This window comes from Dromiciops gliroides, chromosome 4 (assembly GCF_019393635.1).
Source record: "Dromiciops gliroides isolate mDroGli1 chromosome 4, mDroGli1.pri, whole genome shotgun sequence".
NCBI classification, from domain to species: Eukaryota; Metazoa; Chordata; class Mammalia; order Microbiotheria; family Microbiotheriidae; genus Dromiciops; species Dromiciops gliroides.
Genome location: NC_057864.1, coordinates 192,590,722 through 192,613,265, shown reverse-complemented (window position 1 = coordinate 192,613,265; position 22,544 = coordinate 192,590,722). Strand labels below are relative to the sequence as shown.

Sequence of the window (22,544 nt, the reverse complement as noted above, 5' to 3'; positions counted from 1 at the left end):
GGTGATGACATCCTCATCACTGAAAAAAAGAATCAGCTCCCCAATCTTAGATAGATGTTTTTTTTTCTTTTTATGAGATATTTTATTTTTTCCGTTACATGTAAAGATAGTTCTCAACTTTTGTTTATACATGCTTTACAATTTCAGATTTTTCTCCCTCCCTCCCCTCCCTCCCCCCTCCCCTAGACAGCAGGTAATCTGATATAGGTTATATCTATATATCTCTATACATATACATATAGATATATATATATACACACACACATATATACACATAATAACATTAATCCTATTTCTGCATTAATCCTGTTACAAGAGAAAGAATCAGAGCAGTGATGCAAAACCTCAAAATAGAAAAAAAAAACAACAGCACCCAAAACAAAAGAAATAATATGGTTCAATCAGCTTCTATACTCCACAGTTCTTTCTTTCTTTTTTTTTTTCTTGGATTTGGAGATCCTCTTCTTAGATAGATGTTTTAAATTTGGGTGTGAGGGCAGTGGATCACAGAAAGTAGACTAGGTTTCAGACTACTATTGAAACCCGAAGCAGATACAAACATCCTGGCTTCTGTTCTCCCAGGCCTGTCTGATGCCTGTCCCATGGGTACCCTGCACCCAAATCACTAGAAGACTTCCTCTAGGTTCCTAATTCATTCAATGCTCCATTCTATGACACTCCTGAGACAGTTGAATTGTTTATCCCAAAAGAATTATATTCCTACTAAATTCTTACCAGAAGGACCAAAATCATGGGACCCTGGTAGATGTAGTCGGTGTACACTCCAGCCCTCTTTCCAAACCAGCACCTGGGAGACCATAGAAATGGTGGTTAGGAGGAGACACAAGGTATCAAGGACCTCAGCCTCTGATTTACATGAGACTCAAGAGCCTAGGGAGGAAGGAAAGGGTGGGATTTGCATGGCTGACCTCCTCTCATCTCTGCCAAAGGGACAAGTTTCTCAACTTCAAATAGAAATACTCAATGAAAACCTTAGTTATCCAATCTGTAAAATGACCACCAACCTTCCAAGATTGCAGGGGGGTGGGGGTTAACTTTTTTTGTCACAAGTCCCTGTGGTAGCCTATATGGACCCCTCAGAATAATATTTTTATTTGTGTGAAAAGTGTTTTATAATTGTATTCATATAGTTCATATAGTATGATAAAAGGTAGAATGAGATAGATAAAGGAAAAAACCCAAAGCGCTATAAGATATTTAAAGAGATGATATCACTTTCATGGCTGGGGGGAGATAAAGAGATAGAGAGTGGATGAAGGACAGCTTTAGAAACTATTTACTAAGAAAGACTGGGTACCAGAAAGACCAAGCAGTGGACCCAGGTCATTTTTCTGACTGTCTATCCCTTAAGTCCTGCATTGCCTAGACAGTCCTTGACTGTCCAGTAGATCATAAATAATCTGTATGTTCCTTGAAGGCAGGGGTTGTATTTCATCCTTGTCTAATAATTAGCATTTATATAGTGCTTTAAGGTTTTCAAAGTGTTTGACAAATATTACATTTGATCCTCACAACAACCCTGGGAGGTAGGTGTTATTATTATCCCCATTTAACAGATGAAGAAACAGACAGAGGTCAAGTGACTTTCCCAGGCTCACTCCACCAGTGTCTATGGGGAGATTTAAATTGAGGGCTTCCTGACCCCAGGTCCAATGCTCTATTCACTGTGCCAACTGACTCTGTCTCTGTATCCTCAGTACTTTGTACAAAGTAGGTGCTTAATACAAGTCTGTAGAATAAACACATAATCTGAATCTCTCCTGCCTCAGTGGTAGCCCCTTTCTTCCTGGTTGGATTTCATAGAATGTTGTTATTCAGTTGTGTCCTACTTTTCATGACCCCATTTAAGGTTTTCTTGGTAAGGATACTGGAATGGTTTGCAGTTTCCTTCTCCAGCTCATTTTACAAATGAGGAAACTGAGACAAACTAGGTTAAGTGACTTGCCCAGGGTCATAAGGCTAGTAAATGTCTGAGGCCAGATTTGGAGTCAGGAAGATGAGTCTTCCTGACTTCAGGCCCAGAACTCTATCCACTATGGCGCCACCTAGCTGCTGCTCTCAATTTCTCATATAATCTACCTTCATGCACCTGGAAATGAAGTAATAAGGTCCTGCTGAGATAAAGACCAGTTTTCTTTGTGTTTCATTTTAGTTGTACCCCAGGGGTAGCTAGATGGCCCAATGGATAAAGCACTGGGCCTGGAGTCAGGAGGACCTGAGTTCAAATACCGCCTCAGACCCTTGACACTTACCAGCTGTGTGACCCTGGGCAAATCACTTAACCCCAATTGCCTTAAAAAAAAAGTTGTACCCTGAAACTCATCTTCCTAGGGTAAAGAGTGAGAGCATCAGGGGCAACTAGGTGGCACAATGGATAAAGCACCAGCCCTGGATTCAGGAGGACCTGAGTTCGAATTTAACCTCAAACACTTGACACTTACTTGCTATGTGACCCCGGGTAAGTCACTTAAGCCTCATTGCTCTTCCACCCCCCCCAAAAAAAGGGTGAGAGCATGGCATCCTCATAGATTCAGGGAAAGGTCACCTTGTCAGAGCTTTGCAAGCACTAGACCAGGAAAGAAGTAGCAAGTAGAAATATGAGGTTAGGAGCCAGGAAACCTATGTGCTAGTCCCCATTCTGACACTTCCCAGCTGTGTGACCTTGAACAAGTCACTGCCATTTTTCAGGTGCTGAAGGGGATAGAATGTTGGACCTAGAGTCCAGAAGACCTGCGTTCAAATCCAACTTCAGATATCTATAGCTATATGACACTGGGCAAGTCACTTAACCTCAGCCTGTTCCATTCTCCTCATGTGTAAAATGAGAACAAATGAGGATAAAATGAGATAATATTTGTAAATCCTTTTGCAAACCTCAAAGGACTAATATAGATGTTATTATTATTATTGTTGTTGTTATTATTATTTCTCCTCTCTGAGCCTCAATGTCCTTACCTATAAAATGAAGTTGGATTGGGGTCCCTTTCAGTCCCCACACTCTGTGATTCTATATTATTCTGAACACCCTTTCCTTGCCCCCTACTTTCCAAATTCAATAAGCATTCGTTAAACCCCTGACGAGTGCCAAGTACTGATTCTGGGTACTGGAAGAAATATTCAGTTCACAGAAGACAAAACTCTCTGTCCCTGTGGAACTTATAGTTCTAGAGGTGGGAAAGAGGCAAGCATTTAGGGTAGATTTATGATGCTACCCCAACGAATTGGGGTAGGATTGGCCCTTAGTCCTGAGGCTGGAGGTGACCCAGGCAGTGAGGGGTGGGGGAAGGGGAGGGAGGCAGTGTTACCAGGTAGGGATTCCTCAGACACCCAAGCTTGTGCTGTTATGCCTCCCCGCCTCTTCCCCCTGCCCCACCAGCCAAGCGAGGCTCCATGCCTTTCCAGCTGGGATATAATAGAGCCTGCTCTCCCAGGAATGTGTGAGATGCAGAAATCAACCGGCTGCCTCTGAGTCAGGCAGGAGTCACCCTGATAAATATGGAACATATTCAGATTTCTTGTCTTTCCCAGTACAGCTGAGGTGTCTCCATTTCCCAGGGGGGGCAGCCTCTTTAGGGGGGGAGTTGAGATGGAATGGGATGGGGGGGAGGGGCTGACGGCTGAGATAACAGGAAGCCTGGGCCATATTTGCCAATGCAGGAGCTGAGGGAAGCCTGTGCTTGTGGGCACATGCATCCCTACAAACGCACACAGGGATGTGAGATGTGTGTGTATCGCGCGCGCGCGCGCACACACACACACACACACACACACACACACACACACACACCCATGCTTAGACAGAGATATCACACAGAAACCAGCCTTTTACTCTAATAATAAAACTATGTCCTCTATAAAATAGATTTTGCTATTTAGTCTATAGTATATGCTGAAGGCATTAGAAAATAAAAGTGACTCATGTAGTTTTGACCTATGCACTCAAGTGAACACAGACAATATCCATCCACATATACCTATCCATTCATGTTCACACAGAGATAAATATACAAACAACATACATACACATGAAATGATATGCATGTATCATACACACTCCTAAAAAAGAGAGGAAGGTAGGAGTCCTGCAGTTGAAGGGCTGTTGAAAGTAATAATATCTGGGTTTTCAGAGCACTTTAACTATATCATCTTGTTTCATCTTCACAACATCCCTGTGGAATAGTTTAGGCAAGCATTATTAGCCCCATTTCAGAGGAGAGGAAATCAAGGCTCAGAAAGATTCGGTGACTTGTTTGTTGTCACACAGCTATTAAGTGTTAGAGGCAGGATCTGAACCCAGGTCTCACCCAACTCTAAGGTCAGTACAACCAAGTCCTCTGTAGAGGACTATATTGCATTAACCATTCAAGTATCTGACTAGTTGGGGAATCTGCTGATATCTCTGGACTTCTATATCCTAATCTGTGACATGAAATTGCTAACATGGGAAGATTAGATGTGAAATTAGGAGATTGCCTTGCTCTAACATGTATAAGTTCTGTGGCTTTGGGAGTCACAACCTCCTTGTACAATAGAATCCTCAAATATAAAATGAAGAAGATAATACCTCCAAGGACCCCGTCACAGGGTAGTTGTGAATAAAGTGTCCTGTAAACTCTAAAGCCCTTGAAAAAGGTGAATTATTCTTTTTGTTTTTTGTTTTTGCAGGGCAATGAGGGTTAAGTGACTTGCCCAGGGTCATACAGCTAGTTAAGTGTCAAGTGTCTGAGGCCGTATTTGAACTCAGGTCCTTCTGAATCCAGGGCTGGTGCTTTATCTGCTAAGCCACCTAGCTGCCCCCAGGGTGAATTATTCTTAAACTGGATTTTTCAAAGGACAGGTGGGACATACAGCCTTATTCTCAGGATCAAAGCCTGCCTTCCGGAGGTCAATCTTGTCCATCACTTGGCTTCCATAGACAGACTTATATCCCGCCCAGACATCTCAGCATCTTTTATACAGGATGACCTATCTAGACAAAGAGGGCTGTGATGGTTTACTAGCTCATTCATTAAGATCTAAATCATTTAAACCTCTATTCTTGACCCCAATTAGTGTTTGTGCTCATTCCTTTTTTTTTTCTCTAGGGAGATGAAGCAGTTGTGTCTTTCTTTGAACAGAACCATGAAATGTCAGCACTGACATTTAGAAGCCATTTAGTCCAACCACCTCATTTTATGGAGGTGGAAACTAAATCCCTGATAGAGGAAGTGATTTGTCTAGGGTCACACAGTCAGTGGGTAGGAGGGTGATGAGTAGAATCTGTATCTTTTTACGCCTAGCCCAGTGATCTTCTCATTCACCACTGTTGTGTTAAAAGTCAGAGCTTTGCTATGTTCTTTTCTTTTGGTGAGGCAATGGGGGTTAAGCGACTTGCCCAGGGTTACACAGCTAGTAAGTGTTAAGTGTCTGAGGCCGGATTTGAACTCAGGTCCTCCTGAATCCAGGGCCGGTGCACTATCCACTGTGCCACCTAGCTGCCCCTACTTTGCTATGTTCTGAAATAGTCTCTTGTGAGTGAACTGGATATGTGAGGCAGGGCTGCACAAAGTCGTCAGCCTCAGACAGTCATTACATCAACAGTGTGATGTCATTGGTCCTCTTCAAGAACAAGGGAGACAAGACGGCAAGGAAACAGTCTTGTGATGGCAGGGCTTAGGTGGATGGTTGGGTTTAGGGGGTTGGCATGTGGGAGCACTGGGAAAGGGTATCCATACACATTCATAGGAACACATTTTTCCCAGGTTCAAGGCAAAGCCCTGAGAACCCAGAGATTCTCATTCTCAGTACTGAGAGTCAGCCCCATGGCAGTCAGCAGCACATCTCATCTGTGTTGTTAATCTGGTACAAAGTGAAGTCATTTCTGACTCAGGATAATGGATGATAGATCACCTCATTTTACATATGGAGAAACTAAGGCACAGAAAGATTAAGTGCTTTGTGCCAAGCCATACAAAGTCCTTCCCTCAAATCCACTTAAGTTGCCAAATACTGTTAGTTGTATCTTCCTAATCTCTCTCACACCTCATCCCCACCTCTCTACTCCCATTAAAATATTTCTAGTTCAGACTCTTCTCACTTTGCCTGGATTATTGTAACAGTCTTCTAACTGGGTCTTGCCTCTTGTCTCTCCCTTCTCCATTCACGGAACAATCAAAGACCATTTATTTAATCTAGCCTTCAATAGAAAGGGAGATCCTGTCTGTGAAAGGGGTCATCTGACTGCTGCTTGGAGTATTTTAATGAGGGGAAACTCACCACATCCTGGGACATCCCATTCACTTTGGGGCAGCTCTGGTTGTCAGGAACCTGGCTCTCTCAACCTTTCTCCTATCACTTCAAGTGATTACTACTGGGACCACTTCCTCACACCTCTTCCTTATGACAACCTTTCAAATGTCTGAGAACATTGAAACTGTCTCCTACTGAGTTTTCCTTTTTTACCCCCAGGCTAAACATCTCCAATTCCATCAAGTAACTTCTAAGTCAAGGGTTCTTCATCTTTTTTTGTGTGTCAGGGACCCCTTTTGGCAGTCTGATAAATCCTATGGTCCACCCTTTTCTCAGAATAAGTTGTGTGTTTTTTTTCCCTTTTTTTGTTTGAGGCAATTGGGGTTAAGTGACTTGCCTAGGGCCACACAGCTAGTAAGTGTCAAGTGTCTGAGGCCAGATTTGAACTCAGGTCCTACTGAATCCAGGGCTGGTGCTTTATCTGCTATGCCACCTGGCTGCCCCCAGGGTGAATTATTCTTAAACTCTATCCACTGAGCCACCTAGCTGCCCCTGTTTTTTTTTTTAAGTGCATAAAATCAGATACATAAGACTGAAAAGGAAAACAATTAGAAAAATGCCTATATCAAATTATTTTAAAAAAACAAGTTCACAGACCCTAGGTTAAGAGTCCTTGATCTTACCATCTGCTTGTCTGCTTCCGATTGAATTTGTTTGTCAATATCCTTCCTAAAAGATGGTGCCCTGAAATGAACTCAGTATTCTAGATGTGGCCTGACCAGAGCAAAATACAGCAGGACTGTCATCTTCCCTGTCCTGGACATCAAGCTTCTCAGCATGCCTGAAAATCGGATCCAATCCTTTCCCCCTCACATACATATTCTACAGATGAGACAACTGAGACCCAGGAAAAGGAAGTGACTTTCCCAAGGCAACCCCACTGATTAGAAGCAGAGATTTCCCTTTAGTGTCAGGCTTAAGTGGACTCAGGTAAAACATACTTCTCCACCCCCACATATACATTTGTTGTTGGGGTGAGTGGGAGGGGGGAGAAGAAGAGATCTCTGCTCACTGTGGTTTGGTGCCATCTCTGCTGTAGACCATTGATGATAAAGGGGAGGGGGAAGAAGAGAGAAGAAAGCTAAATATGGAGCATCTACTTACTTCTCATTGTCATAGTACAATTTCCCAATGGCCCAGGCCACAATGATGGGGAAAGGCACACCTATAGAGGAGACAGAGTCAGTACTAAGGAAGGATCGAGCCCTTATATCTTAGAGTTACCCATTTGAGGACATTCAGCTAGGAATCACCCATCATGATCCTAAGAACCTTGGAATCTGTAGTTGTGGGTCTGGTGATGGGAAGCCCTCTGCCCATAAATAGGACAAGGTGATCCCGGTATATCATGGTTCCTGCTCAGCACACACTAGATTCTAAATTCATTTGATGAATTGGTTTGGATGCCAGGCCATGGAGCAGGGTGTCCAGGGACTGAGGAGACTGCTTACTCCCAGTTCCATCAAATAGGCTAAGTGCCCCAGAGTATCCCACCTTGACACATGCCCCTCGTGTGTCCCATCTGGGGTAACATTCTTCTTCCCCAGTGACTGTACTTTGGGGTTCCCAAAACAGGCCTTTTTTTCTAATTGGAGAAGAGGAAGGGGAATTATTTATCCAGAAGGAGCCACACGAATCATCTCTAGGGAGACACTCCAGAGGACAGTGTCAGCTCTTCCTTTCCTCATACCCTCCTCCTCCTCCCCCCTCATCCATGGACATGTGGTTGTGGGAAGGGAGGATGGATGCTGGTGGGTGCAGTGCTGAGACACGACCCCTCAATCACCACACTCACACCAGCCAATGCAGATGAACATCCACTTTCGGAGCTTGTCAGTAGAGTAGGTGAGTACGATGGCTGTGTGTAGGTAGCAGCCTTCTCCAAACATCCAGAAGAAGTTGGTAACATGAAAATAGTTGTAAGCAGCTGTCACCAGTCGGCACCAGGCCTGCAGAGCAGAGAAGGCATAGGGGATTAGGCAGCCAGAGGTCAGAGGGGAGGGGCTTAGAAGTAGCTTTTATCATTGCCCATCTCCAGACCCCAATTCTGCTTCTGTATCTAGTGGTCTTAGCTTCCCAAATAGGGTTATTGATGGAGGAAAGTTGGTGATAATAGAGGCATGGGAAATGGGTTCCTTGCCTTGCTCTATCCCTATCATTTATTCCCCCACACCAGAGCCAGCAGGTCCCTTGGAAGGAAGGATGAACAACAACCTTGGCTCCCAGGGGGCATTTAGAGGGAGAAGGGTTGGGGTCTGTTCTCCATCACCAGGGATGAGGGAATCAATAACAGGACCTCTGCTCTTCCATTGAGCAAGATTTGGGAAGTACTTATCAGCTCCCCAAAAGCTCTCTTCTGGGTTCAGTGCCCCAAATGGCTTTAAATCCAGTGATAGGAGTGGGAAAAGGGGGAAGGAGAAGGATTCTGGCTCTGATCCAATTTTGGGCAGCCAAGGCTTGGACCCAATCTGTCAGGACTGCTGCTGGAGGGATTCCCATACTAGGAGGGAGGTTGGGTCTAGATGAAATCTTTTCCAACTCTTAATTTTCTATGGCCATCTGCAAATGAAAAGACCTCAGTTTCTGTGGGCTCTACTCTCTTCCCCCTGGAGAGCATCTATCTTGTCCCCTGCTTCTAGTCTTGTCCCCTCCAGTCCCACTCTCCCACCTCAGACCAGACCTCAGCTCCCAGGCCCAGACCACATCCCAGCCAGGATGTACATACCACATTACTCTGGTGTACTTCAGGGCTCATGGTGAGCTGCACCACAAACCAGGTAGCATTGCGAAGGATGAAGGCAGAGATGAGGTTCCAATGAATGATGTTCCGAAGACACCGGATGCTCCTTTGTTTGGGTAGAGAGGAGCAAGGGGAGATAGAAAGCAGGATAGGAAGGTGGAAGAAGAGGGCAGCAAGTATACTAGTCGGCCAGAGAAGGCAGTAAATCCCTCTCTGACCTGGCCAGCCCTAATCCCTGCCCAGCTCAGCCCCTCGGCCCTCCCAATCCTAGGAAAATGTAAGTCCCTTGGGGCAGGGATTGCTTATTGGTTATTTTCTTCATATCCCCAGGACAGTGCCTTGTACACAGTAGGCACTAAATAAATACTTGCTGGAGAATAGACGAAACAGGGAAATGCTTGTTTTCCCTTCTCTTTCCTCCAGTCACCTCATCCCCTTCACTAAATCTGTCTCCTATTGCCTTAGATCACCCTGTGCCCAGGTGGCTCTCCTTGGTGATAGGGAGTGTCTGGGGTAAAGCTGTGGGTACCTGTGTCAGATGACCATCACCTAGGAGAGGTGGCAGAACTGGAATAACAACTCGGTGAAAGGTGCCAAAGGAGAGGGCCCACTGAAGGGCTGGATGGACTGGTAAGGCTGGACACTCAGAGATCTACATGGAAAACTAGAAGTACCCTGCAATAAGCCATGGGTTTTATAACAAATGGTTCTACAAAGTGGAATCCAGTCCAGCCCTAATTCAGTCTCTTTCTGCTCTGATCTCTTATGGCCCCCATTGCTAGGATTTCTCAGAAATGCAGAATGGTGCAGTCAGATGGGATGATAGAGGTCAGTTTCCTCATTTGACATGGAAACAGAGGACCAGCAAAGTGAATTGACTTTTTTTTTTGGGGGGGGGCGGTGGGGCAATGAGGGTTAAGTGACTTGCCCAGGGTCACACAGCTAGTAAGTGTCAGGTGTCTGAGGCCGGATTTGAACTCAGGTCCTCCTGAATCCAGGGCTGGTGCTTTATCCACTGCACCACCTAGCTGCCCCTGTGAATTGACTTTTGCTCAGTGTCCCCAGAAGAGCTGATGGTAGGGGTGGGCCTTGAGCCCGGCTCTATTTGACTCTCAAGTCCAGCATATTTTCTACCTTTCCACAAGGCCTTTCAGATTTCTGTACTCATCTAAGTTTTGTCTCCCCAGCTAGATGATAAGCAGCTTGAGGGCAGTGGTCATATCTCATAATTCTCTTGTTCTCCCAACAAGCTCAACACCGAGTACTCAGCACGTGCTCAAGAAATTCTGGTTGAATTGAAAAAAATTTTTTCTTTGAGTATCTTGGAAGCAATTGACTGGGAAAAAACAAATATCTTTGATAAGGTTTGGTATCATTTGGTATTCAAAATAGACAGACAAATAACAAAAATTTTGTTGTTGTTCAATCTTTTTCAATGGGATGGGATGAAGAAGGATGTGAGAAATACCACTCAGAGCTAAGGCAGATTCTCCTGGTGAAGGGGAGCAGAGCCTCCTGCCCCCAGATGACTCTAAGAACCAGGGGCTAGTGTTTGCCCTTAGTTCCAAGGACCCAGCTGGGTCTAGTGCAGAAGAATCAATGGCTGGGGACAGGTAGGGGGGCTATTGTGACCTCATTTGGGGTTTTCTTGGCAAAGATCCTGGAGTGATTTGAAATTCTATTATCCAGCTCATTTTACAGATGAAGAAACTGAGGCAAACAGGGTGAAGTGACTCACCTAGGGTCACACAGCTAGTAAATATGTGAGGCCAAATTTGAACTCAGGAAGATGAGTCTTCCTGACTCCAGGCCTGACACTCTATCCATTGCACCAATATCTAGTCCAGGGGTTCTTAACTTGTTTTGTATCATGGACCCCTTTGACAGGCTGGTGAAGCCAATGGACCCCTTCTCAGGAAGAATGTTTTTAAATGAATCAAATAAAACACATAGAATTACGAAGAAAACAAGCTATATAGAAATAAAGATGTGATTTTTTTTCCCATCCAAGTTTTTGGGCCCCTAGTTAAGATCCCCTGATCTAGTCCAATACCTTCACTTTATAGATATGAAAACCAAGGCCCAGAGATGGAAACTTTATTTGCCTCAAGTCACATAGGTAGTAAGACAATGAACCCTGTCTTCTCAGGTACACTGGGGTAAATTAGAGCAAATCATTTCCCCTCTCTGGCCATTAATCTATGCAGATAGATTCCTGTGGGCTGTATATGCACTTAGTGATAGCTTATCTATGTTTTATAGAATTTTTACTTATTTTGTTAAATATTTCCAAATTACATTTTAATCTGGTTCGGGCCACACTCAGGAGTATTGTGGGGTGCATGTAGCCCAAAGGCCTGGAGCGTGACACTTCTGCCTCAGAACACAAAGGACTAGAATTATAAACTCTTCCATTTCTGGCGTACTAGGTTTCTCTGAACTGGATAGTAGCCAGCATTCATTTTGTATAAGAGGAGGAGGAGGAGGAGGAGAAGTATGAGGATTGGGGAGGAAGCCATTCTATGGGGAGATGCCCACCAGGGCTATGAATGACCAGAAGGTGGAGAAAAACCTACCAGGACAGGACCCAAAACCCTGAAGACAAGTCTCTCTGATCATTGCCCATTTCCAGCCCCCAACTCAGCCCCTGCAGCTGTTGTCCTTAGCTTCTCAAATAAGATGTCAATGTAGGGAAGTTGGCAATGTCAGACTATGGGAAGCTGGCTTTCATGCCCCCCACCACTGACTCTTCTGCACCAGAACTAGCTGGTCCCTTGGGACTAAGGGCAAACACTAGCACTTGATTCTTAGGGTCACTTGGGGGCAGGAGGCCCTGCTCCTCCACACTGGGAGAATCTTCCTTAGCTCTGAGTGACAGTTCTCACATCCTTCTTCATCCCATTCCATAGCAATGTGGTACTGACTGGGGCTTGGCACAGAAGTGTCTGGCACGGAGGCCTCCATCCCTGCCAACAGGCGCTGCTGCTGCCACACACACGTCTGAGGGGTACTGTTGCCAGCTTTCTGGAAGCCCTGCCAGCAGCCGTCTTCTAGCTCTGACCCACCAACCTGGCCCTGGTTGTGTAGATGGGGGTGGGGAGAAGCAGAGCAGATGGAGGGCTCTCTGGTGTGGGTGAGAGTGGAGCAGAGCCATCTCATCCCTTGGGATTAGTGAATTAGAGCCCTGTGCATTACTGCCCCCACATCACTTCTCACACCCCACTGTGATGGCAACTGAACAGTTAAAAAGAGAAACATATTTGGGAGGGAGAAGAGATTAAGCAGGGTGAGGAAGTTAGGTGGCACAGGAGAGAGAATGCTAGATTTAAGAGTCAGGAAGTCCTGAGTTCAAATCCTGGCTTAGATACTTATTAGTTATGCGACCTTGGGCAAAGACTCTCAGCCTTCCTTTCCTCATTTGGCAAATAGGGCTAGAAATCACACTTACCTTACAGGGTTGTTGTGAGTATCAGATATGATATTATACATAAAACACTTGGTAAGCCTTAAATTACTATATGTATTAGTTATGATTGTTGTTGCTATTGTTAATAATAATAGCTAGCATTTACAAAGCAGCTATCATTATTATCAGCTATAACATCTATTATTATTATCAGAAAAATCTGAAGTTCAAATTTATATAATCAATTCATTTCTCCTCACCCTCATCCGGGTAAAGGAGGTTGGTCACATCCTACCACCCCACACTTCATTTAGGCTGCTTTTGGGGGATTTGCTTCTCTCTTTAAGATATACTTTCTCACTTGATTGTATCTAGCTAGACATGTTGAGGGGAGGGATAGGGTCAGAGCAGGTTAATTTGAGCCCTAATTGGGGAGTGGGCAGTACCAGGAAGCACTATATATATATATACATATATATATATGTATATATGTATATATATATATATATATTTTTTTTTTTTTGTGGGGCAATGAGGGTTAAGTGACTTGCCCAGGGTCACACAGCTAGTAAGTGTCAAGTGTCTAAGGCCGGATTTGAACTTGAATTCTCCTGACTCCAGGGCCGGTGCTTTATCCACTGTGCCACCTAGCTGCCCCTGAAGCACTAAATTTAAAGTCAGGAAGACCTGGGTTCGAATCCTTCCTCTGACACTTCCTAGCCATGTGACTTTGGGATGTCATTTATGATCTTTTTGCTGAAGTTTCCTCACTGGTAAAAAAAAAAATGGTTTTGGCTTTGATGCACTCTAAAGTCCCTGATAACTGCCATAGCTGGTTCAAGGATCTTCTTACCTTAGGTGCATGAAGAGGACAAAAGCCATGAGAAGAGCTCCAAGGGAGATACAGTGACCCAGGTAGTTGATGATGACAGCAATATGGTAGTGTAGTTTACTCTTTCTCTATGCAAAGGAAAAGAGAGGAAATAAAGTGGAAAAAAGTGTCCCCAGGCAATTACCATTTAATCTATTTCGTGATAGAAAATGTTATCCACATCCAGAGAAAGAATTGATGGATTCTGAATGCCGATCGAAGCATACTATTTTCACTTTATTATTTTTTTCATGGCTTTTCCCTTTTGGTCCGTTTTTTTTTTCTTTCACAACATGACTAATATGGAAATCAGTTTTACATGATTGCGCATATATAACCTATATCAAATTGCTTACCGTCTTAGGTACAGGGGAGATGAAGGAGGGAAGGAAAGAGAATTCGGAACTCAATTTAAAAAAAAAAGGGATGTTAAAAATTGTCGTTAGGGGCAGTTAGATGGCACAACGGATAGATCACCGGCCCTGGAGTCAGGAGGATTCAAGTTCAAATTCAAGCCTCAGATACTAGTTGTGTGACCCTGGGTAAGTCACTTTACCCTGTTGGCCTCAGTTTCCTCATCTGTAAAATGGGCAGGAGAAGGAAATGGCAAATGACTCCCGTGTCTTTGCCAAGAAAACCCCGAATAGGGTCACGTAGAGTCAGACATGACTAAAAAATTGACTGAACGACAACAATGACCTTATGACTCCCTAACTTGAAACAGCCACCTTGCAGACATATGTGAGCCTAACTCTAGCCAGTCAGCTTATGATGTAGTCAACAGGGAAACTGGGAGACAGGGCAGAGATGAAGTTTTAGTATCTCTAATCTCCGCCCCTGAGAAAACAACTCAACTGAATCTCTGGTAGCAGGTGCTAAATAACCCCTATGTATTCAGGGAACCCTACCAGCTCTTGTGGCCTAGGATCCCAGGAAACATCACCAGGATGGTTTCTGAAGAGGATTGTAGAGTAAACTCCAAGAATCCAGAGAATGAGCATCGTAGGTAACTGATTGGGACTGAGTTGGGGCGGGGGCGGGGGGAGTATGTGTGTGAATGGTGGTAGGAGGAAGAGTGGGGAGATATAATTGCTTAATGTAAATGGAAACCTTCTCGGCCCACAAAGCAATAGAGGCTGAGCCCGGGAGCATCCGGAAGATACATATCACAGTCTGTCTGGACCTGATTCTTAATTTTGTTTTATTAAATTTTCCAGAAGCCCACATCAAAAATGCACTGGATAATAGCATCTGTGGTGCCCTAGCCCACACAGGGCCCATCTTTGTCCATCAGGGCCCTATCTTGGAAGATAAACATTGCTGCACACAAAACGCTCACCTCCCTGACCCCCTCCTCACCCCATCCCACTCTGTCCTGATCCTGTCATCTTACATCCTTCCTTCAATCCCTACAGTCACTCCCAAAGTGCTGTGGGTCAGCCTTGGGGTGGAAAGAGAGGGCTTGGGGGGGGCGGTGTTATGACGCCCAGATAAACAACAGAAAGTTCCCTCGGCTGGAAAGGCGGTGGAGTGGAGAGAGCAAACGGGTTTGAAACTAGAGGGGCTGGGTTTGAATCCTATCTCTGCTCATTCTCAATTAGTCCCTCAATGAAGAAATATTGAGTAAATGACTACTGTGTGCCAAGCACACTATTGAGTGATGGTGACACCGAGACAAAAATGAAGTAGACCCTGCTCTGAAGGACCTTATCTACTATGGGAGAGACAAAATGTATACACATGGGGTAGCTAGGTGGTGCAGTGGATAAAGCACTAGCCCTGGTTTCAGGAGGACCTGAGTTCAAATCTGACCTCAGACACTTGACACTTAGTAGCTATATGACCCTGGGCAAGTCATTTAACCCTCACTGCCTCTCAAAAAAAAAAAAAAGAATAAATACAAAATAAACATAAGGTTGTTGAGGGAGGAAGGTACTAGTGGTTGGGGGAATATCAGGAAGGTAGGAAATAAGCACTTATTAAGTGCCTACTTTGTGCCAGACACTGCACTAAGCACTGTATAAATATCTCATTTGATCTTTACAACAATCCAGGAAGAAAGGCGCTATTGTGATCCATGTTTTATGGTTGAGGAAACCAAGGCAGGCAGTGGTTAAGTGACTTGCCCAGAGTCACCCATCTAGTAAGGGTCTGAAGCTGGATTTCAGCTCAGAAAGATGAGTCTTCTTGACTCCAAGCCCAGTGCTTTAACCACTGCACCACCCAGCTGTCCCAGGGTTTGGGCTAGAGCAAAGCTTTTTAAACGGTAGGTCTCAACCACAAATGGGGTTGTGTAACAATGTATGGGTCACGAAAAATTTGGCCACAATTAAAAGTTATGTATACCTGTTTTATATACCTATATACCTGGGGTCATGTAAAAATTTCTCAGGGAAAAAGGGGTTGCAAGTGGAAAAAGTTCAAGAAACCCTGGTCTAAATGATCTTTAAGGTACATTCTACCTCTCAATCCCAGAGTTCTTCTTCCCCCAGTCTCGGGGCCTTTGTGGTTCTACAAAGGTGGGAAATCTTGATTTTTTCCTCTCCCCAACCATATGAGTGGCTAATGACAAGCTTTCTTTCCAAGGAACCAGAAGAGGGGAACCCAGGCTCAACAATATCAGTGACAGGGGTTAGGGGGTGAGGAAAAAGGCTTTTTCTTCAGCATCAGCTCTGGGGTTTGGCAGCAGTGAGCCTGATCCAAGCTCCACCCTTTCACAAGTTCTATTAGGCTGGAGGTCTTTGGGCTCCGTCTGAGGAGTGGAGACAGCTGGTGAGACAGCCTGAGAGAGAGGAACAGAGACAGCTGGAGAGTCCTAGTCAGTGAAAGAGGGAATGAGGAGCGGTGTCAAGATGAGCCAGAGAGACAGCCGGAGACAGATAAGGAAACGAAGCTGGTTAGAGAGACAGCCAAAGACACAACCAAAGAGACACTTGGATAAACTATCTGAGAGATGGGGGAGCTAGTCGAAGGCAGCTGGAGAGACAGCTTGAGCTATAGCTGGAGAAATAGAGGCAGAGAGACAAATAGAGATAGTGTAAACTACAACAGGAGAGACAGCCTGGGATATAGCTGAAGAGATAATCTGAGAGATGGCCAGGGAAGAGTAATGAGACAACCCAAGACAAGTAGAGATGGCCAGAAAAATAATGAGAGAGATGGTTGGAGACAGAAAGAGCTGAAGCCAGAGGCAGGCCTCTGGGGCTCTGAATCATGGGTTGCCTTTGTCTTGGGGGGTGTCCCAGACTGACAAATCGCTACTGCTGAGATGGGAGGGGCCATAACCCAGCTGTGGGCTTCCTCTTAGTAGGGTGGTTTTGGGGGTCAGGGCCCCTTAATTGTGCCAGCAACAACCAGAATTCAATAAGCAATTAGAACTTGTCCAATTCAGAGACAAAGCTGCCAGACTTGCTGGGTGACACAAACCTTGCCTTCACAGGCCTGGGAGGCCAAACGAACAGCAGAATTAACAGTTTATCTACAGCCTCCTCCTCCAATTGGGTTAATAAGGCCATATTTTTCTAAGTCAGGCAGTGTGGTCCTGTATCCTTAATTTCTGTCCAGTCTGGCCTGAGATCCCTTAAGCACCCCCTCTCTGACACTTCTGAACCCTCTTAACCCTGATCTTTTTTCTTTTCTTCCTTTTTCTCTTTCCTTCTCTCCCTGTCCCCTCCCCCTCTTCTTTTCCCCAACTGCCATCTCTCCATCTTAAGTCTGTCTCTTGAGTTTTTTATTCCCCTACCTGTCTTTCCTGGGTTGTTTATACCCTCAACTCTACCAGTGATCAGGTAAGTAGTGGGACATGAGCAAAGCTTTCCTCTTTAGGTGTCCTCCCTGAGCGTGTGTGTGTGTTTCTGTGGTGGAACAGGGTTGGGGGGGGGGCTGAAAAAATGTGATTAAAGAGAACTGCTACAAGGAGGGGGACTGATACTAGGGACTGAGTTGAGGTGGGGTAGATAGGGATTGATGCAAGAGAAAGAAGGGTTGATACAATGAGTGGAGGATAGTTGGTCTCCAGAGAGGTGGGGTGCTGAATTGGAAAGGCTGGCACCTGGTCTCCCTGTGTCTTCACAAGTCCCATTTCACACAAACTTTTCTGTGAATCCATTATCCGAAATGCCCCAGGGGCACTGACACTTAATTAGGGCTTAACCAAGGTGATCTAGAAGCTGGAGAAACCCATCAGCTCAATTAATTGGCTACTTTTTCTCTCAGTTCCTGGAGAGGGCTAAGGGTAAAGATCTCAACTGATGGAACTGAGGGGAACTGAGATGGAATTAGTATAAGGGATGGTCCTTCTACTAATTAAATTAATTGATTATATTGAATGCTAAGCAACTGTGCAGGATGGTAGCGGCTGGCAGAACACTGTGGATGGCGGCGCTTTCATTGTTTATGATGGTAGGACGGAGAGATGGACTGAACAACTGGGCAGTAGGGACTGATTTTGTCTTGGTCCCTGAATTTTAATGATGATATGGAGAAATTAGAGAGGGTACAAAGAGAGGGGACCTAAAGGTTTAATGGGATGAAGACTAGGTCCTTGGGCAGGAGTCACCAACAGCTTGAGAATGACGGACTGGGACCACTGACTTTTAGAACAGGAAGGTAATCTAGTCTTCCTGATTCCCAGCCCAGTGCTCTATCCTCTGCACCACCTAGCTGCTCTTAGCTCACATTAGTTGTGCTTTTTGATAGAGGACAGTGAAGTTCAACAAAGGAAATCGGTGGGCAAGCATTTATGAAGTGCCTTTAATGTGCCAGGCACTGTGCTAAATGCTGAGGCTACAAAGAAAGACAAAAAAAAAATATTAAAAAGAGTCTCTTCCCTAAAGGAGCTAATAGGAGAGACAACATGTAAAAATTGTACATATAAGATAGATACTATGTAAATGGAATGTGACCTATCCATGGTCACATAGTAAGTGAGCAGCAGAGCCAAAAAAAAGATGGTGGGGTTTTCTGACTATATGATATCCTCTCTCTTCTGTATAAACTACTGCACTTGTCCCTCTTCTTGTCTGCCAGCCCCTATCTTCCTAAGTTCTGGGCTTATGGGTCTACAACATAAAGGGGAATGTGGTTAGAAGACACCAATACAGTTCTGATTCCTTGGGTAGTTGTGCCAATGAGCTTGGGGAGAAAAAGAGGGGAGCAAAGATTGCAGGTCTTTTTACTTTGAAGTAGCTTTGGTATTATGGATTGTAAACTCCCTGGGAATAAAGAGTACAATTTTTTTAATATATGCATCACCAGTGCCTAGTTCACAGTATGCATTTAATAAATGCTTATTGATTGATTGATGGGAAGAGCCCTGAGCTGGAAGTTAGGAAACCAGATGTTCCAGCTGTTCCAAAACTCAAAATTATTTTATTTCCTTGAATCTTGAGTCCCCAACTATGAAATGACGGGATTGGACCAGAAACTAGAATCAAACAGGTATGTCACACTCTTGGTTGTTGACTGACAACATTCCTGAGTGCAACCTAAACCATATTAAAATATAATTGGTAGCTATTTAACAAAACATAAAATAGATCATATATACAGAATATAGATAATAGTAATATGTGATTTTCTAAGTCATTATGATGGATCCTTATGTATGGTTTAGTGGGCACTGTTTCTATTTGACTTTGACTCTACTGGACTATATGGGCTTTAAGGTAGTCCTGTCCAACACAGGCTCATTGTTGGTCAGTCGTGTCTGAATCTCTGTGACTCCATTTGGGGTTTTCTTGGCAAAGATATTAGAGTGGTTTGCCATTTCCTTCTCCAGCTCACTTGACAGATGAGGAAATGGAGGCAAACAGGGTTACATGACTTGCCCAGAGTCACATAGCTAGTAAGTATCTGAGGCTGGATTTGAACTCAGGAAGATGAGTCTTCCTGATTCCCAGTCCAGTGCTTTATCCACTGTACCACCTAGCTGCTCTTAGCTCAGACTAGTTTTGCTTTATGATAAGGTGAAAATTCTGTTTTCTCATGGAAGAACATGCTAACTCTTGTGCTATACTGAAAAGTTAAAGGATGAACGATCATTTAGCCTGAAGAAGAGAAAGTTCAGGGGGCATCAGTTTTTATTTTCAAGTCGGTGTGGGTAACTATGATGGTGATGCCAAATAATTGGTTTCTATGTCAGAAAAGAACCCAAACAAAATGAGAGGGGCTCAAATTAGAAGAGAAGAGCATTAGCTTAGATATAACCAAGGATTCCTGGATATCCAAGGAAACAAAAACAGGAAAGGAGTTCTGTCCTCAGAGATTTTAAAGATGACTAAACACACCAATGACTGTCCTAAAGGCTGGGTCAGTCCACCTGCCTTGCTATCATTCACTTCAGTTCCTTTCTTGGATCTCTAGGGCCATTGGGTGCCAAGAGTTGGGTCAAAGTCCCTACTTTCTGATTTTGAAATCCCCCATCCCATTCTTGTCTAAGAGTTAGTGTTTCAATGTCTCTCTCCTTAGGAGAGTCATAATTATTTTTTAAACCACAACTTCTACATTTCTTCTCTTTCCACCTTCTAAGAAAAATTCCAACAATTGGCCTCATTCATCTCTCCTATTGATCCTTCTCTCTGGTCCAGTCTATCTTCTCTCTAGATCCAGTCACCTTTCCCAGGAGGGAGTCTCTACCCTCATAATGCCATTCCTGTCCAACACTTAAGTCCCTTTTGTTCAATCCTCTCCTTTTATGGATGAAGAAATTTTGTAGCCCAGAGAGAAAAGACTTCTCTAAGGTTATAGAAGTGGTAGAAACAGGAATCAAACCCAGATTTTCTGACTCTAATGGTTCAATGTGAAATTTCTCATTTGCATTTCCACCGTGAGACAAAAATCCCAAGATTTGTGTGTTCTGTGCTGATGCTTTGCAACCTGGGACACTTTTGACTCTGGATTCTAATTCTCCTATAGCTTCATTCCAGTGAGGATACTGTTGCATATTTATTACAATGTATTTAAAAAAAGGTACTAGGGCATAGGAGATAGCATTCTAGATTTTGAATGCATGAGACCTGAATTCAAATTCTGCCACAGACATTTACTAGCTGTATGACCCTGGAGCTAGTCACTTAGCATTGCTCAGCCTCTTCAGTATCCTGATCTATAAAATGGAGAGATATAATAATATCACCTTCCTCAAAGTCATATTGGGAAAATCAAATCAAATCAAATCAGATAAGGTATGCATAGATTTTTGCAAAATATGGTAGCTATAATTTTATAATATATTTTAAATAAGTTGATGATGTATTTTAAATAAGCTCATAATATTTTAAATGTTTGTAATATAATATAGTTAAGTGAGTTTATAATATATAATCCAATATAATTTTTATAATTTTATAATATGGAGGTTCCCAAAAAGTCTTACCGCAGTTTTAAGCTATTAAAGTTTAAAACTAGGGGCAGCTAGATGGTGCAGTGGATAGAGCACCAGCCCTGGAGTCAGGAGTACCTGAGTTCAAATCCGGCTTCAGACACTTAACACTTACTAGCTGTGTGACCTTGGGCAAGTCACTTAACCCCAATTGCCTCACTAAAAAACAAAAAACAAAAACCAACCAAACAAAAACAAATAAAGTTTAAAACTGCGCTATGACTTTTGGAACACCTTGCACCTGGTCACTATTATTTTTATGTCACTTAATTTCTTTGAGCCTTAGTTTTCCTATCTATAAAACTGAGATCATACAATCTATGGTACTTACCTCACAGGGATGTTGGAAGGATTAAATCAGGCTATCATGGGATCATAGATTTTGGTCTAGAAGAAACCTTTGAAGTTATCTAATCCAACCCTTTCATTTTATAAAGGAGAAAAATGGGACCCATAGAGCCTAAGCAATTTGCTCAAGGTCACATAGCTAATAAATATAAGAGAGCCAAGACACAAACCCAGGTCCTCTGATGCCAAGTCTTACTGCTCTTTTCATTGTTGACATCCTTTACTATTTGTTGTTGTTCTTCAGTCACTTTCCAGTTCTGTCCAGCTCTTTATAACCCCATTTGGGGTTTTCTTGGTAAAGATACTGGAGTGGTTTGCCATTTCCTTCTCCGGTTCATTTTACAGATGAGGAAACTGAAGCAAATAGGGTGAAGTGACTTACCCAGAGTCTCACATCTATTAAGTGTCTGAGACCAGATTTGAACTCAGAGAGAGGAGTCTTCTTGATTCCCAGTTCAGTGCTCTATCCACGGCACCACCTAGCTGCCCCCTTTTTACTATCAATTCCCTCATTTTCTACACTCTCTCCCTCTTCTCCATTCCCCTCCAAACCACTTCCTGCCTACCCTCCCCGTCCCCAGTCCTCCCCCACCCCGCTCCAGTCCAGGGTGCATCCTCCAGAGACTGAGGCAAATTATACCTCTTCATTAAGGATCTCTTGGCACTGGGAATAATTGACTCGTACTGCCCAGCTCCCATTTGCAAGACACTCCCGATAGCCATTGTCTGGAAAAGAGAAAAAGAGAGAGATGATGGGATGATTCACAAGCTGCACTTGGGGAGAAGTCCCTCCCTTATGGTTAGCCTGCAGAGAAGGGACTGATTAGGATTTTCACAGTAAGGAGCCTATCAAGGGGAGGCATCATCCGTCTTGATGGGACACTCTCTGGGGACCTTGCTTTGCTGAGAGTAGTTCCAGATTCAGGTCTGACATGGTAGGGGCACAATAGTTGCTGCCATGAATCTTTCAGCCCACTAACTACCCACCAGAACAGCCACACAGGGGGGCACTTGTGTAGATATGAGAGACTAAAGTTTTATTTCTCTGAAAGACGTGAGACACCAGGTTCACCTGGATCAGCTCCTCTGATGTGGTTCCTTCAGAACCTTTCACATGGTGAGAGTATGGAGGGACAGAGAGAGAACCTGTGTTACAAAGGGGAAACTCCCTCTAGATAATAACATGTTTGTTTTTGGTCAGTCATTTCAATCATGTCCAATTCTTTGTGATCCTATTTGGGGTTTTCTTGGCAAAGATACTGAAGTGCTTTGCCATTTCCTTCTCCAATGCATTTTATAGCTGAGGAAACCGAGGCAAATAGGGTTAAGTGACTTCCCCAGGGTCACATGGCTAGTAAGTATCTGAGGCTGGATTTGAACTTAGGAAGATGTCTTCGTCATTCCAATCCCAGTGCTTTATCCATTTTGCCACCTAGCTGCCCACCAAGAGCTCTTACTACTCCCCAAGGGCAGAAGGGTAAAGAAGCAG

At 44.0% G+C, this 22,544-nt stretch overlaps 1 protein-coding gene across 2 annotated transcripts in view; it reads right to left on the bottom strand.

The window, feature by feature from the left end:
• Nucleotides 1-22,544, bottom strand: part of CRHR1 (corticotropin releasing hormone receptor 1) — a 103,283-nt gene that overhangs the window by 6,123 nt on the left and 74,616 nt on the right. Inside the window, exons 4-9 of one of the 2 annotated variants that reach the window (XM_044005401.1) lie at nucleotides 21,696-21,781; nucleotides 13,309-13,415; nucleotides 9,035-9,155; nucleotides 8,105-8,258; nucleotides 7,414-7,474; nucleotides 736-808 (exon numbers count right to left, since the gene is read on the bottom strand). In XM_044005401.1, coding sequence (XP_043861336.1) covers nucleotides 736-808; nucleotides 7,414-7,474; nucleotides 8,105-8,258; nucleotides 9,035-9,155; nucleotides 13,309-13,415; nucleotides 21,696-21,781 — 602 coding nt within the window. The remainder of the gene's footprint in view (nucleotides 1-735; nucleotides 809-7,413; nucleotides 7,475-8,104; nucleotides 8,259-9,034; nucleotides 9,156-13,308; nucleotides 13,416-21,695; nucleotides 21,782-22,544) is intronic. The other variant, XM_044005402.1, reaches the window with a different exon arrangement.